Source organism: Bemisia tabaci, chromosome 10 (genome assembly GCF_918797505.1).
Source record: "Bemisia tabaci chromosome 10, PGI_BMITA_v3".
Taxonomy (NCBI): domain Eukaryota; kingdom Metazoa; phylum Arthropoda; class Insecta; order Hemiptera; family Aleyrodidae; genus Bemisia; species Bemisia tabaci.
This window is the reverse complement of record NC_092802.1, coordinates 12,683,936-12,700,167: the sequence shown is the minus strand read 5'-3', so window position 1 is coordinate 12,700,167 and position 16,232 is coordinate 12,683,936. Positions and strand designations below refer to the sequence as shown.

The following is a 16,232-nucleotide window of genomic DNA, read 5'->3' as shown; positions in this document are numbered from 1 at the left end:
AGTCCACGCCACGAAAAGTGGCGGGTGAGGGGCGGAGACAGTCGGTCGGTCTAGTCTATCGTTGAAGGGTTGAAGCGCAGGTATTGGCCCGTAGTTGAAACGGGGTAACGACTGGGCCAATACCTGCGCTTCAACCCTTCAACGCTAGACTAGACCGGCCGACTGTCTCCGCCCCTCGCCCGCCACTTTTCGTGGCGTGGACTATAATCGATCTTTTAACATAGGTTTCAATGGCAGATCAATCGATATATCGCAAAACACGCCACGCCACCGGACGCAGATGCATTCAGCAATGAATCCGAGTATTGTATTCAGTTCACGCCAGAATTTGGATTGCCTCAATGTCAGAAAGGATATTTTAAAATTGTTCAGGGTATGACTGTCAAAGCTTTGATTAACTAACTGCCTTTGTAACCAGGGTAACTCAATCGCAGTATTTTTAAAGTTCCATTGCACCAATCCAGTTACAAGCACTAATCATAAACTTAGGGGAAATATACAGCATCGTTCTGCTAAAATGGCTATTGACAAGAAATTTAAAAAGAAAAAAATCACCTCTCATCATGACATTTGGGACACGAATCAAATATTAATTTCTGGTCTGTATCACTGGTTTTTTTTTTTTTTTTTTTTTTTTTTTTTTTTTTTTTTTTTTTTAAATTTCTCTTTGGCTAAGAACCTCATGTCCAAAGTTGATAAATAAACTGTTTTAGTTTTTATTATTCTAAACACTCCCTCAGCATTTTTAATTTTTTTCCCTTTTCTTTCAGACCCAGCACAGATCTCAGAACTCCTAAGTAAGACTATAGCCGATGCGCATGCACGAACGTGTTTGTACACTTTAGAACACATTCATGACATGTTCCGCAAGCAGCAGGATATATCAAAGCTTATTTACTATAAAGGATTGGTATGTATAGATTCTTTATTTCTCGTTTTTTTTTTTTTTTTTTTTGCGTATGGTAAATAGCCCAACGCCAACACAAAACAATTTTTCTGGCTGAAATGCGATTAAAGCTTTTGTTGTTTTTCTTCTGGCCTCTCGCAAAAAAAGTTGTTAAATAAGAGCTGAAGTCGTTTTTTGATGCTACGCATTTAATTTAATTAAATTTTAATTTCCTAGCAACGAGCTTGCTCAGTAATTTTTAATTTTGCTCAGTAATTCTTGAAAAGTAGAGGGTTTGAAGTTTACAGAATCATTCTCCCAGATTTTTTGAATGATTATGAGCCACGAAAAAAAAGTTTGAAGTTGCGAATTTTTAGCTCTCATTTTTACGTGCAAGGCCGAGTAGGCCAAGATGGCGTCAAAAAATGTCCCTATTTATCCTGATTCTGCGTTTCCTCCACCGCGATCCGTGAGCCGTGGAGCACAAGGTTGCTAGATTTTGCGATACAATTTTGATGTATTACATGGATTTAAATTGAGAAAATTGGTAATTTTTCAGCACCATCTGGCAACAATTGTGCAGTCGTTCTCAATGATTGGTTGCACGTATTTATTAACGTGATTGGCGTAATTATTATTGTGCATATTTATTGGAAATCATTTTGCAGTTAGGTACTATGATCCCTGGCTCATCTGAAAAAACACCTATGTGCCGAAGGAAACTGGAGGTACATACGTTTTTTCTAAACTGAGCCAGAAATTGTAGTTCCCAATTGCAAAATGTGGTATAATTGTGTCAGAGGCAACACTCGATCGAAATTGTGGCCGCCAGAGGGATATTTTCCGCCGCCATCTTGGCTTCTAAGCGATGCACGTTTGAATGGAACCTCAAAATACGCAACTATTAACTCGTTTTTCGTGGGTTAATATCGCTATCTTATCTTATCCCTTATTGTATGTAGGTATACAGATAAACTCAGTATCCACTGAGTACTCATTAAGATCCTGCTTCAAAGTTTCCAAATTAAGTTGTTAAAATATTGAGAGTCTGTAGAGATCTCAGCCTACCCTGGTAAAAATTGGCAGTAGAATCTGTGTTCCAAAATACCCTAGACCTACAGCCGGCTATAAGATTTCCAATAGCTTCTATAGCCGGCTACACAATTTCTTATAGCCTTTTATAGCCGATGGCGATTAAGCAACAGCCAGGTGATAAAGTGTATGCTAAGCGTTACTAATTACGGATGCTAGGACTTGGTGAGTTTTTGGAATACTGTTCTCTTTTTGGGCCGTAGTATCTTGATTTATTTTACGAGGAAAGCTCCGTACTTTTGATGGATGCCTGCCATTACTAATATATTAGAGCGCCTTCAGTTTCGTATGATACTGTGCAATACCTCTGGTGTGAAATAGTTGCTTCAAGCGCCGGGGCACGCTGCGGCGCGGCAGGCGGGCAGCCAGCGCAAAACGCGCATTTGCGCCTACAAACCTAACAGGGATACTTCACGCGTTGCGCAATGCGTGAAGTATCCCTGTTAGGTTTGTAGGCGCCAGTGCGTCGCCGCTCCGCTTTGTGTTTGGCTCTAATATTTAATCTGGCGGAGTCAGCGTTATTCAACTCATGATTTTGAAATTTTTGCACATCCTGTATGGATTATTCTCATTTTAATTGATGAAAAAAAATATGTATTAAAGAAAAATATAGTGTGTGTTTTATAAATATTAAGGTGGTTCTGTATCAAACTTAATGATTTCCAAAGCACACGAATTTCTACACAATTTCTTATAGCCTTTTATAATCGATGGCGAAAAGCAACAGCCAGGCGATAAAGTTTCAAGCCCGGCGATAGGAACTATATCCCAGCTGCATAATTTTTTATCGCTTCGTATAGCCCGGTCGTATGATTTTCTCCGTATTCTACAGCCAGCTATATGATTTGCTGTAAGCCTTCTTCAGCCGGCTATAAGAATTCCTATGGCATTTTGAAACGCAGCTCTTATCGCCAATTTGTACCAGAGTATCCGTCTTGTAATTTACCTGAGAGATCTTCTTTATCGATTAATGCTCAATATTTTTTTGTTCACAGTCTCACGAAGAGCTATGGCTTGAATGTGCTCAAAAGTTAACAACTGTTATACAACAAATTATAGAATTTGCCAAAATGGTTCCCGGGTTTATGAAGCTGTCTCAAGACGATCAAATCGTTCTGCTCAAAGCAGGTTGGTATTTCAATCTCAACAGATGCAAAAGACACAATTTTTCCATGAGGATAATGGCTTGTGTCTCAATGCTAAGGGCGCCAACGCTCGAATAGTGTCTACAAATAGATGTATAACAAGAAAAATTTGAGTGCAAATAATTCTTGACTGAAAATATCTATGACCCTATCAAAACTGTCTCATGGGAATATTTCACCTGTTTCCTTGTAAAGCCATTGGTAATTTGCCCAGGTTCGCATAAGAACCATAAGAGTTCCCTTAGCCAGGAATCTCATGGGCCCCAATTGGACTGTTTTGACAGGGTGTGTAGGCCAATTGAAGAGGATACGAACTGGTGCTGTAATTCTTTATCCAAAGCAGCTAATCATACAGCCCTTTAAAGTATCAGTTTATTTTTAGCAGACACCTAAGACCAAAAAATTGCTAAATAACGACAGTTAAAAACGAAAAATATTGAATCAAAATTTGTCTTTTAAAAACCTGAAGGATTTGAGCTTCGGTCTTGTTTCTCTTTGAGTTCCTTTAAAAGCTCGGCTCTGAATTTTTTTATCTCCATTTTGATATCATTGATATACATTTGATATTATTATTTGATGTGCTATGGAGTGAGGTCCAAAAATTGCTTTGCAGCTGTAAAAAAGTGCATACCTATAATATTTAAGAAAAAAAGGCATAAAAGTACTATTGTATTGCATCATACTTGGCACCTGACGGATAAAAATTCAGAAGCTTTCATATTTTTGTTCAGTTCTTAATTGTTTTTAAATTTTTTTGTAAATACAGGAAGTTTTGAGTTGGCTGTGATAAGGATGTCGCGGTATTATGATCTATCGCAAAACTGTGTGCTGTATGCGGACACTCTTCTACCGCAGGATGCTTTCTACACACAGGACACTCTAGAAATGAAACTAGTTAATTTAGCATTTGAAGTAGCACGAAGTATTGCCGAATTAAAGCTAACAGAGACAGAACTTGCCCTGTATTCTGCGGTCGTTTTACTATCACACGGTTAGTATTGAGTTCTGGTTCATGAATATCAACTTTCTTTTAAAATGCTAAAGTTTATGGAACATTTTAACCCCCCCCCCCCCCCCCCAAACTTGATCTAGTTTGCAAAACCTAGGGGTTTTTCTGATAAAACAATTATTGTTCGTCTAGCTTACAGATTTTTTTTTTTTTTTTTTTTTTAAATGATCAGTATAATACCTCTACAACTTTTAGTATTATTTTTAAGTAAGGAGGATAATTTTTTTAATGACTTTTTTTAACATGCCTCGATATTTTCCCAGGTGCATTTAGAATTTTGTCATTTCTACAAAATCACTTAATACATGTACAAACAAACCAATACTACAAGTTGTGGCGTATTAAATTCTGAGTATTTTTTTAAATAATAATAGCTTTCTAGCAGCAATATAACTGAAGTTACACTTGTTCCAAGATCTGGAAACTCTTAAACAGTAACTTTTTCATTATGGACAGATAATGATAAGTAAGACAGAGTATAAGTTGATGACCAAACTACTTCGATTTATTAAAAATACTTCTGAAGCATCAAACAAATAAACGAATACATCATTCATCCCAGCAGAATTCAAATAATAAGAAAATGCAAAAAAATTGAATAAAATGAGTTTTGAAGGTCTCTTCCTTGAGTAGGTACTTTAAAGTGCTCATTTTGTTCTTACGTAATGTACTTTAAGATTGAAAACTTAATAATGCAATACAAAGCGGATTTTAATAATTTCAACCCTGATTGATGTTGGTATTTATTTGATACCTAGCTTTTATTTGTTGACTGAGATTTTTAATTATGTTCATTTTTTTTGTTTCTTTTAATATAGATCGGCCAGGACTGAAAGGGTTAGCTGAAATCAGTAGGCTGGGTCAAGCTGTATCGAAAGCTTTAAGACTGGAGCTCGACAGAAACCATGGACCCATCAAAGGGGATGTTACTGTTTACGATGCCCTGCTCGCCAAAGTCCCCAGTTTAAGGTACGGACCTCACTTTCACTTAATTTTGAAATCCAAACAATTAAACTCAATTTTATAAATTTTCAAGCAATTATCTATTCTGAAAAACTAATAAGAGTATCCGCTCCAAATATGGAGCCTACTTTTTCACCACTTGGAGCCTCTGCTATTTATATTCAAACAAACAGTAACAAGAAAGATTTGAAATTTTATCCGTGCCATGCAGATTTTTTCTCTGAACAATAAGTCAACTAATTGTTTTAATTCATCAGGAGAGGAAGGAAACCGCTCAAAAACGACAGATGAGTGAAATTTCAAGGCTGAGAGTGCCATGAATTTTAAGTAATGGCATGAAGTAATTGACCACTACACTGCCGTGTTTAGAAAGAGCGCTGTATGAACCTTCAGGCGTTGCCAAATTTCCTTTGATAGAACACGAACTTCCTGGTGAACTTGTGAATACTTTTCTTCCAATTTTTCAGATATTTTGTTCTCACTTCAATATACTTTATCTGAAAATTTCATAGAAAAATGTTCATAACTTTTCTTAAAAATAAACATTGTATGGGAGGAAATTTGGCAACTCTTGAATGTTCATACGACGTTTTCCCTTAGCATGGCAGTATGGCTGAGGTGGGTAAAAAAATGAAATAGATCCTGAAAGTAGAAAACACAGGAAGAGGGAATAATCAAATCTAAATGTAACCAAGCCAAAGCTTTACGTTTTGTTGTTTTTTAGCTCTGGTTAGATACCCATTTTTCTTTTGTTTTTTAGTTTAATTATTCGGGCTACTTTCAAATTTTGTTGTTATCTCCTAAAATTGTGTAGTTTAAACTATTTTTATTTAATAAGAAATTCTCAATCCCTCAGAAGTGCTACCCAAAAAGTATAATATTCTAAGATTCAAATTTCAAGACTGTACTATGTTCTGTCTTCTCTCTTTTTCCAGAGAACTGAGTATGCTCCATATGGAAGCGTTAGCTAAATTCAAACGCTCAGCGCCACATCTCGAGTTTCCTGCCCTGCATAAAGAGTTGTTCTCGGTTGATAGCTGAGTACATTCTTCCTCCTAGTAAGTCACTTTTTCTTAACAATTTCATGTGAAGGGTGCCATTTATAAAAATGTTGAATGAAATTTGTTGCAACGCACAGGGAAGTAGAACCTTAAAGGAAGGCAAAAAACGTCTAAGGGAACTGATTTTTTATCGTTTACGATTGAAAAATCAAATTTTGAATTTTCAAAAAAAGACACTGTTCAATATTCTGAAGACTAAGCATTAGGTAATTTACTTCATTGTTGTGCTGCCCATAGAGGATGTAAACAACTGCATTCCAGTATGTCAATTTTAGGGCCCAGATTTACCAAATTAAAACTTTTATTAGTTTCTTTTTCTTAATTTTTCCTCTCAATTGTGGATTTTCAGCCGAAAACTTCAGATTTGCAACTTTGGTTACTTTCTACATAAAAATGAATTTTAAAGCTTATCAGCTCCTAAATAATTTATTTTGTGGAAGGAAGGACATAATTTACTTTTAGCCAGCAAAAAATCTAACTATTTTCATACTGTAATATCATTAATTGCAGCTCTTTACTTGCTCAAAACTCCAAATAGCCAAAAATCCATTTTTAATTCAAAATCCTGGCTTTGAGAGAATATTTATGGCTACTTCAAGCCAGGTATGGTCTGCTCTGAGTTAAATTTTTAGGCTTTTTCCTTTCAATAAGCAATCAATTTATTTGTTCTCTACGTTTATTTTTACATCAGTTTTATGTTTGTATTTTCCAGAATTGAAGGTAGTTTTCTCGTCGTTATGGTGCACATGTCTGGAGCTGCTGGTTTCTACAAGAAACTTGTTTGGCAAGCTACGAAACTTTCACAGTGCATTCATGTTTTCAGTACCTATTCCCTTTGTGTAGGTACCTTAATTTTCATGTATAAAATATTTATTACAAGTATAAATATTTATGAAATGAAGTAAGTAAAAAAGTGTAGTTTAACTAATTTTGATTTTCTAGTAGATTATTGTTATTGATTAAATTTTATTTAAGAGGAAAATATTAATAATTAATATATTATAATGATAATTAAATAAAGAAGTTTTAATGAATGTAAGAAAAAAGAAACAATCTAAGAAGAGACAAGCAAGTAAAACAAGAAGAGAGAAAAGAAGGATGATAAAGGCCGGAGATTTAATGGTCCACAAATTAAACAAGGCCAAAAACACCAAGCTCATTATGACATAAAAAAGAATTAATCTTTTTTGTGTATTCTTGCAAAACTTGTGTTTCTATGATATACCAAGGCAAGGTCTGAAATCTCTAAAACCAGTTCTATATCCTTGAAATGTCTGACTTTAAATCCTTGCTAATGCACTATAATGGTTCTTTCCCCCTCCCTTTTCACAAGTTTGGTTGTTTAATATTTTTGACCCTCTTTTTATCTTATTTCTCAAAGCTCTGCCATCCAAAGAAAGGACGCGAGTTAATCATGGTGTTCCAGTTAATTTTCATGCAAGTAGCTATAATATTCAAAAAATGTAAGATCATTTGCAAAGCAAGGATTTTCAAACAAATCCTAATTTAAGAAAACTGAAAAAGTTTTTTTTTGCCGAAGAGAGTGGTTTGTAAGCAGAGGAACTGGAACATATTGACTGACTCTTATAGCTCTTGCTCGATGTGGTAGTATTTTTCTCAACCTCATGGTGTAATTGCTTTGTTTAAATCTCCCAGCAAATTTTTCAGACTTTGGCTCTTCCTCTTTGAAAAGATACGTTTCATTCTTGTTCATACATTCATTACTCAACGACTCTGTTTATCCATGAAAATCAGTGACATTTGCGCAGGAGATGAGGCACAATTATCGTGAATCCCTCTGTAAAAGAGTAATTAGTACCTACTGATATCCTCTAGTTTTCTCTTCATTTTTGTAACTCACCACTGCAAATATCATTAATCGTTTGTGCTGTGAAAATTATTGCAAATCCCATTTTTGTCCATCTCATCAAATTTAAGTTATTTTGCAATCTAAGTAAATGTGCACAAATCTGTATTATTTAGGTCAAACGGTTGAAAATTTATAAAAATAGAACTTATAATTGCAATGCATTTTCCCTCAAGTTCACTGCCATTTATAGAATGTATCCACCATAGTCATTAAAATGTCAGTGTTTACTTTCCTTACATTAAAATTGTATCTCGATAGGTCAGTTTCAAGTTATTTTTCGTTTGAGTTTTAAGCGGTGGGCTAAAAGCAGACGTCACCGCTGTCCTGTTAAACTGAGAATGCTATCACCATCCCCTTGGTAATAGATTTTCAAGCTTCATCTCCTTATTCTAGAAACCGTGTTTCTTGATCTCACTTTTTTTCATGTGTAAATATTTGACAACTTTACATTGTATAATTACAAATTTTCTCTCCCATCTCGGTGGAAATCTTCATTTTTAAAGTGAAATCCAGTAAGTCTGCATATTTGTAACTTTTAATAACATCATCTCTACCTGTATCGATCTATCCTTCTGACAGGCTAATTTTCTCTGTTAAGTATTTTAAGTTATGGAAAAAAAAATCACGTTTTCAAATCTGAGTTTCTTTTTGAAAAATCAATCATCTCTCAGCTTGGGAAAGATTAAAGTCTGCATTTAGTTTTTATCGCAAAAAATTGCTTCTGAGTAAGCATAGTTCTTGTGACGGAAAATTTATTTTTCAGATAAAGATTGAACATGTATTTATTTTCTTTCAACTCACTCTCTTCCAGTAAAATAGACAAAAAAAGGCGTTATTTCAAGTAAATTACTTCTTTCTGAACTGTCAGCAACAACCGTTTAAATTCAAGTTTTCAAGAGTAAGAGAGAATTAAATGAATGACTTTGGTTTCAACCCTAATCCTCCAGTGGAAAATTATGAAAAGTTTTTTCCTCCCTTTCAAATCCTTTGCTTACAATTTTTGCGCGTTTTATTTTCATTTCATCATAATTTTCTCAGGCTCCTCACTGCCCAGCAAACCACAAATCCAACTAATTACAACTTGTTTGAGGAAATGAGTTTCGTCAAACAAGTGAATCGTGGTTTTTTAGTGATGTGAGTGGCAAGACTGCAAATCTGAGCAAATAAATCGGTAACATCAGAATTGCCTCTATTTTTAGGCAAACTCTTGGCGCTTGATGTTTCACAAATTTTTCTGAGAGACTGAGTATTTATTAGTTCCATTTGTGTAATTTTTTTTTAAAACAAAACTGTCTGAATTTTTTTCTTAGTACGTAGAATTGAGTGTATTCTTCAGAAATTTTTTTAAGCTCTCTTAGAAACACTAGTGCCTGTAAGATTAAACTACCTTCACAGTTTTAACAGAAAATTTTAGCTGCTCTTTCTTCTCTTTTACTTACGCGAATTTCCCCAAGCATACGATTGAAAATTATTATAAGGGAACCCAGGATAGTAAGTAGCATAAACTAAGCCAAAGATTTTCAACCTCCAAAAGCTGCTTTAAATCGTTAGCAACCTTCCCTTTTCTCCTTGATGAAATAGAAAATCAAAATTTTTCCTCAATACTATGCAGATTAATCGATGTGACTCAAATGCATACATTTGTATAATAAAAAAAATATGTTAGCTTATATTTGAGAATATAGTTTCATTCTACAAGACCCAAAGGAAATTCTTCAACAAAATTGGAAATTATTTGAGAAACATTATGCTACATATGCATTATGACTGTGTGCATTTCATCAACATTGCTGGCAATACTTGATCACCATCTTCAACGCTTCATAGTATCATTTTAACATGATTGTATTTAGAACTTCCTCAATTTTTCCAACTTTTCTTATTCTGCCTAAATTTAAACTTTGCACCTGATTCATGTGAATATAAAATTTAATGTGTGAATGGACTTACTTAGGGAACGAAGGGTCACATCGCACCAGAAGCGTGGTGTGCTGTGCGATGAATTGTTTGATCTGTCTTTTAAACCTATAGAAAAGGATCGTTTATCAGGGTGCTCCCTGCGAATATCTCATTATTCGATTCTTTGCAATAGCTTCAAAAGGGGTCGACAGCCACCGATTAAGAAAGAAGAAATCCAATGAAAAGTAGACACCTAGGAAATTTTGATCGGATAGTGCAGTGATCAGTCAACCTGCTGGTGAATATCTAATTAAGTTTTGACTGTGACTTAATTTTGGGGTAGCAATGGCCTGAACAATTCAATTTCAGTGATAAAAATATTTTTTTCTCGGGAAGAATTTAAAAATTTTTTCTTGGTTTCCTTTTTGCATTACCTAAATTAAATACTCTAGTTTCAACTAAGATAAGGTCATAAAAAGCTTTAATCACACATGTCATTTATTTTGGCTATTATTAGCAAGAAATTTCAGCTAAGCTCAAGACCCAAAGTCTTTTTGAAATGAAAGCTCAAAAAAGCATTTTATCTGTAAATAAAAGGGGTAACATGTGTTCGGAATCACAAGGAAATGTACTGCTTTACTAAATTTGAGGAAGTCTGAATGCAATTGTTGGTGGTTTTCAATTCTTTAGATATTTCCAGTTTTTAAGTGACCGGTCTCTTTCTCTCATAAGTATACAGAATGTATGTAGCTTTGATAAAAACTGTTTAATTTTAACTATAAAATAGATTAATCGATAGTTTGTTAATTCATATGCAAATCTTCTTTTTCTCTTCTTTTTTTTAATGAAAGAAAACGAAAATTTAAAAAGATAAAAAAAAAGAAAAATTTGTATATATATTTTTATTATTTGAAATGATGTTAATGATTTTATATTGTTTGTTTAAAAACCTCTGTTATTAGATCAAATCGTTTGATAATGATTATTTTGTAATCCAATGTGTTGTAATTTTCTTTTTCCTTTTTTTTTCAAATTAAAATTTGAAGCTCTGTTTTTTTCTCTTTGTACTCAGTTAACGGGAAAGAAAGAAAAAAGTTTTTTTTTTGGATTTTGTTGATAAATACAATTTTCTGAACAAACCCATCTCCATTTTGTTTTTGTTCGGTGCAAGAGTGTATCAGAGTCTCATGTAGTGATGGATGAATTCACTTTTTTTTACTCCTCTATATTTCTGGAATCAACAAAACTCTAGAGTCAGTACCTGATTAACCTTTACTGTTATGTATTTTAAATTTTATCTCTTTATCGTTTGAAAAAAAAACGAATCCCTAGCACCTCTCCTGCTAGGTTTTGAAGGATTGGTGGGAAGAGCTTGGACAATTCGGCAACTCTACTCCATAAAAAAATCGTTCTTTTTGTAAAAAATTACAGCATATATAAAAAATATATCTACAGTATATATATTATTGTATACAATTAAAAAAAATAAATGATCAGTCTTCTTCTCCCTATTTTCATAACATGAAGTTGGTATTTAACTGCCCGTTATTCTTTCTTTTAATTTTACAGTTTAAAAATAAGCAAGTTTACCTTTTGCAACTGGAGTAGAGCATAGTGACAGGTGTCGATAATACATTTTGTAATGAATGAAAGTTTTTTGCTGGTTTCCTTGCAATTTATGTCATTCATGAAATTAAATCAAGTGAGTAACCGATGATTTCGAAAATTCACCACGTCTAGTTTTTCCAACATTGCAGGAGGGCAAAGAATCGTTTAAAACTATACAGCTTGATGTAATTTCAAACCAGCAGCTCTACTATATTTTCTTGGTGATAGTGAGAAACACCAAAGCAAAATCAAATATTTCAATCTGTTCCAGAATGAGGAAAATTCGGCAATAAATGGTGATGGTAAACTCCCAAAATATGCGCGTTTTCTGTCGCGGAATAAAATTTCCTTGAGAAAGTAACAAATCAGCAAAAAACGTTTTAATAATAATCAATACCTTTATTCTATTCTGGTGGACCATTAAAGAAGGATAATTTTTGAGCCTTATCAGTAAAGTTCGATCTTCTTGGGATCATGTTTTTTAAACTGGCAGTGGTAAACTTGGCATAATACTCTCACTTTTTGAATGATAGTAATGTAGAGATTGCTTAAATATGCTCCAAGTTCAAAGAACATAGTCTTTATCAAAAGTGGGATTATAAATGCAAAACAAATCCGAAGCATTCAATTTTCTTTGTCCCCAACACTAATCAGGAGTAGATTGGTACCAATAAGTAAAATTTTTAACAAGATCATAAATGGAAAGGTGGAATATCATCTGTTAAATTACTTACAGCTAAATTATTTTTTTCCAAAACTTCATAAAAGTACAGTGGCCCATCAGACCAAGTCCGTAAAGACGAAAGAATTAGGTATTTTAGCCTTGATAAAACTTATTGCTTAGTACTTAATCATAAGTTTATGCTTCAGGGTAGCAAGCCATTTCCGATCATATTATTTCGTGCACCTAGCTCTTCTCCCCAAAAATTCAAACAGTGAATTGTTTTTTACCGCAACTTAGTCCAATCTGGGAAGAAATGAAATACTTTAAAAATATCTTGACGCAAAACTAAATTTCTGTATCACTATAGCCTATGATGATATATATCCTGATCTCTCGGTATTTTCTTGTTTAGTAATTTGATGATTTAGCTTTGGCTGAAACAATGTTGCTATTGAATCGAGGTCATATCTTCAGAACCCCTTTTATCATTTCCTCCTCAGAATTTCCATTAACTATATTATACATCCTCAAGTAAGTGTTTAAACCTCATAATCACATAGTATATTTCAGTCTTGTCATTGTTTTTCCATAATAGATCGGTACCTCATTATCAGTATTTTTAAAGTATTGAATTTTTTTTTCAATGCATGGGCTTAGCTTGATATCATTTTATGATTTGCTTTTCTCAGCAATCATAAAACACACTACGGTCATCGAAACATGAGGCAAAAATTATCTCATGTTTAATGTGTTCTCTCTAGCTAAATTTTTCACATTTCAGCACATTAAACATAATAACTGTGTCTAATAGTAATTTTTATGCGTGTTCAACCATTTGTACTGAATTTGAAACCAAAATTCTGAAACTTGTCAAGAAAAATTGTAGATGGTGAAGTACTTTTAGCTTTTTAATAAATTGGTCTATCTATAGCCATTTCCTAGTTGTTCATTTTTCATACCAACTCATGCCAGCAGTCCCTACAGTCAGAGCTCAACAAGTTTTTTCAAACAGAATGACAAAGTAAAAAACAGCACAAGAACTAAAGATCTGAAGCAAATGAAGAGCACGAGATTGCATAGGCCATACACCTGACTCTTTTTTTTTGGCTATTAAAACGATTCTACAGATTTCAACTTTACTGTTACTTTGGGTGCGTCAAAAAAATGAAAGTCTGAAATGTTCCGCTCCCCAGGCGGCAATCGATGACGTTTGTAAAAAAACTTGTTTGCCAAATTTGGGCCAATTTCAACCATTTTAAATGGTGCCAAAGGTCAATTTTGTGATGAAATTATGATATTTTGGTTTAGACCTCGATTTCGTACAAAAACTCGATTTACGCTGAAATCGTGCTTTTACGAGAAAAATGCCAAAGAACTCGACTTGTAGAGGATGAAATTTTACACTAGGAAGACGTCTTTGTAACCGATAAAAATCAAATTGAACTAGAAAAACTCAACTCGGTATTTATTTTTTGGTCCTCAGAATTTCCGAGGTCTTACAAAGTAGAGGTTTAAAAGATCATTTTTCACGAAAATAAGTCGAAAGAGGGTATTAAATGAACTGTAGGCAAGTGTTGAGGATGCAAATGTCATCAGAACTTCCTCAGTTACAAAAAAGTTCCAACTATTTTGCACAATCCTCCAAAAAGTGTACGGCTCGAGAAGCAGGATCGTGCTATAATAGTAAGGGAAAAGTGCGGTTTGACGGAAAAAATTGCGTAACAAACTTTCCCTATGTAATCGTCATCAGTAGGTCCCCCTGAACAACTTCCTAAGAGTTAAAAATGGCCCGACCCCGGAATACCCCTCAAAAAAGTTAAAATTGAAAATGGCGGCCGTAATAAGAGGGTCCGGGAAATCGGTATTTTGAAGTGCTCATTCTGTCTCATCATGTGAGGTATCATTTCCTATGTAATTTTGGTCGTAAATTTCATAAATGAATTCCGCAAGGCCCCTTCTGAGCTTACGTTTCTCTCGGTAGTCGTATGTTTCCTTTAATTTCCTTTATTAAATACATTTATAACATCAAATTTAAGTTTCATGGCCATATATGTAAATACATGAAAATAAAGACACTTCACTTTCCTTGTTCCTTCGGTGAATATTTTAAAAAAATGCAACCACCTGCCTTTCACATTTGGCCGCCATCTTTGATTTGGAGCGCCCCCTTGGCCGGAGGGCCTTGTGGAATTCATTTATGAAATTTACGACCAAAATTACATAGGAAATGATACCTCACATGATGAGACAGGACGAGCACTTTAAAATACCGATTTCCCGGACCTCTTATTACGGCCGCCATTTTCAATTTTAACTTTTTTGAGGGGTATTCCGGGGTCGGGCCATTTTTAACTCTTAGGAAGTAGTTCAGGGGGACCTACTGATGACGATTACATAGGGAAAGTTTGTTACGCAATTTTTTCGGTCAAACCGCATTTTCCCTTACTATTTTAGCACGATCCTGCTTCTCGAGCCGTACACTTTTTGGAGGATTGTGCAAAATAGTTGGAACTTTTTTTTGTAACTGAGGAAGTTCTGATGACATTTGCATCCTCAACACTTGCCTACAGTTCATTTATACCCTCTTTCGACTTTTTTCGTGAAAAATGAGTCTTTTAAACCTCTACTTTGTAAGACCTCGGAAATTCTGAGGACCAAAAAAATAAATACCGAGTTGAGTTTTTCTAGTTCAATTTGATTTTTATCGGTTACAAAGACGTCTTCCTAGTGTAAAATTTCATCCTTACAAGTCGAGTTCTTTGGCATTTTTCTCGTAAAAGCACGATTTCAGCGTAAAATCGAGTTTTTTGTACGAAATCGAGGTCTAAACCAAAATATCATAATTTCATCACAAAATTGACCTTTGGCACCATTAAAATGATTGAAATTGGCCCAAATTTTGGCAAACATTGTTTTTTTACCAAACGTCATCGATTGCCGCCTGGGGAGCGGAACATTTCAGACTTTCATTTTTTTTTGACGCACCCTACTGTTACCTCTCTTATGAGTGGATATTGATAGTGTTTCAAAATGATGAGGCATTTTCATAAGATTCCTTAGACTTTGACCCATTCTTCAGCATGTTAAATACGGGATTACAAAATTTTACAGGCAGATAAGAAAAAAACACCTACTGCCTAATTTACAAGGTATAGTGGAAGTGTGCCGTGCAAATTGGAGGACAATATTCTCATATTATATTCATCAACGATAGTATATACTCACTTGGGCCATGAACCCCTTAAAATTATTCGCACCGTTACTTATGTTCCATCATACTTCAAACTACCTACACAAGATCAAACTGAAATATCTCTGAGAAGCGCTTGACAAAGTACCTACTGCCAACTTAGGTCTAACATCATCAGTTAAATTTTGTTGTTTCCTTTACATGAGCTGTTATTTGTGGCATTGTCAGCAACTTGACTTCGAAACTAGCTAAAAACTGCCCTTTACGTGCACTATGATGCCTCTCCTTTCAATGCACAAACTTTAATAGCAATGTGTCCATTCCTCAAGCAACTCACATTTGTCAGTATACGCCTACTTTTTTGCTTTGCGGTAAAGTCTCTGAAGTGATTTTCCATTTTTCCCTGAAGGACCGCCGCACCGCGGTCCTTCAGCGCGAAGGATCGCTTTCGGCCCCTCACTACTATTTGTAGTTTCCTCTTGAAGTAAGTAATTAACATGGATATTATTGCATTTGTTTAGTTTGGCAATAGTTAAATTCTTCTTTTTTTCATTCAATGAGATAATAATTTACATCAAGAGGAATCTGACATAACATGTGACACAACACTGATTTACAAAGTGACATTTAGTTCAACACTTTTATAATTCGAGCGCATGGTTATCTCGCTCGGTAATCCAGGATTGCGCAAAAAGTCTTAGAAAATATACGAGGATTGCGCGAAAAAGTCACAAAGATTGCGCGAATAGAAAGTTTAACATCTGCAACAAGAATGCGCGAATTTAAAATGAAGTTAAATTAAGGTAAAAGTTTAGCAACACAGGACACAGTTGGAAAATAAACGG

At 34.5% G+C, this 16,232-nt stretch overlaps 2 protein-coding genes across 2 annotated transcripts in view; both read left to right on the top strand.

Annotated features, from left to right (window-relative positions):
• LOC140225603 (peptide transporter family 1-like) overlaps positions 1-16,232 on the top strand; it is a 76,770-nt gene that overhangs the window by 11,383 nt on the left and 49,155 nt on the right. The window lies entirely within an intron of this gene.
• Positions 751-13,131, top strand: LOC140225562 (probable nuclear hormone receptor HR3). The gene is made up of 6 exons (XM_072304799.1): positions 751-910; positions 2,974-3,106; positions 3,890-4,114; positions 4,951-5,101; positions 6,031-6,153; positions 6,869-13,131. Exons 1-5 carry the CDS (start codon positions 860-862, stop codon positions 6,134-6,136), a joined length of 666 nt encoding a protein of 221 aa, XP_072160900.1. The 5' UTR covers positions 751-859; the 3' UTR covers positions 6,137-6,153; positions 6,869-13,131.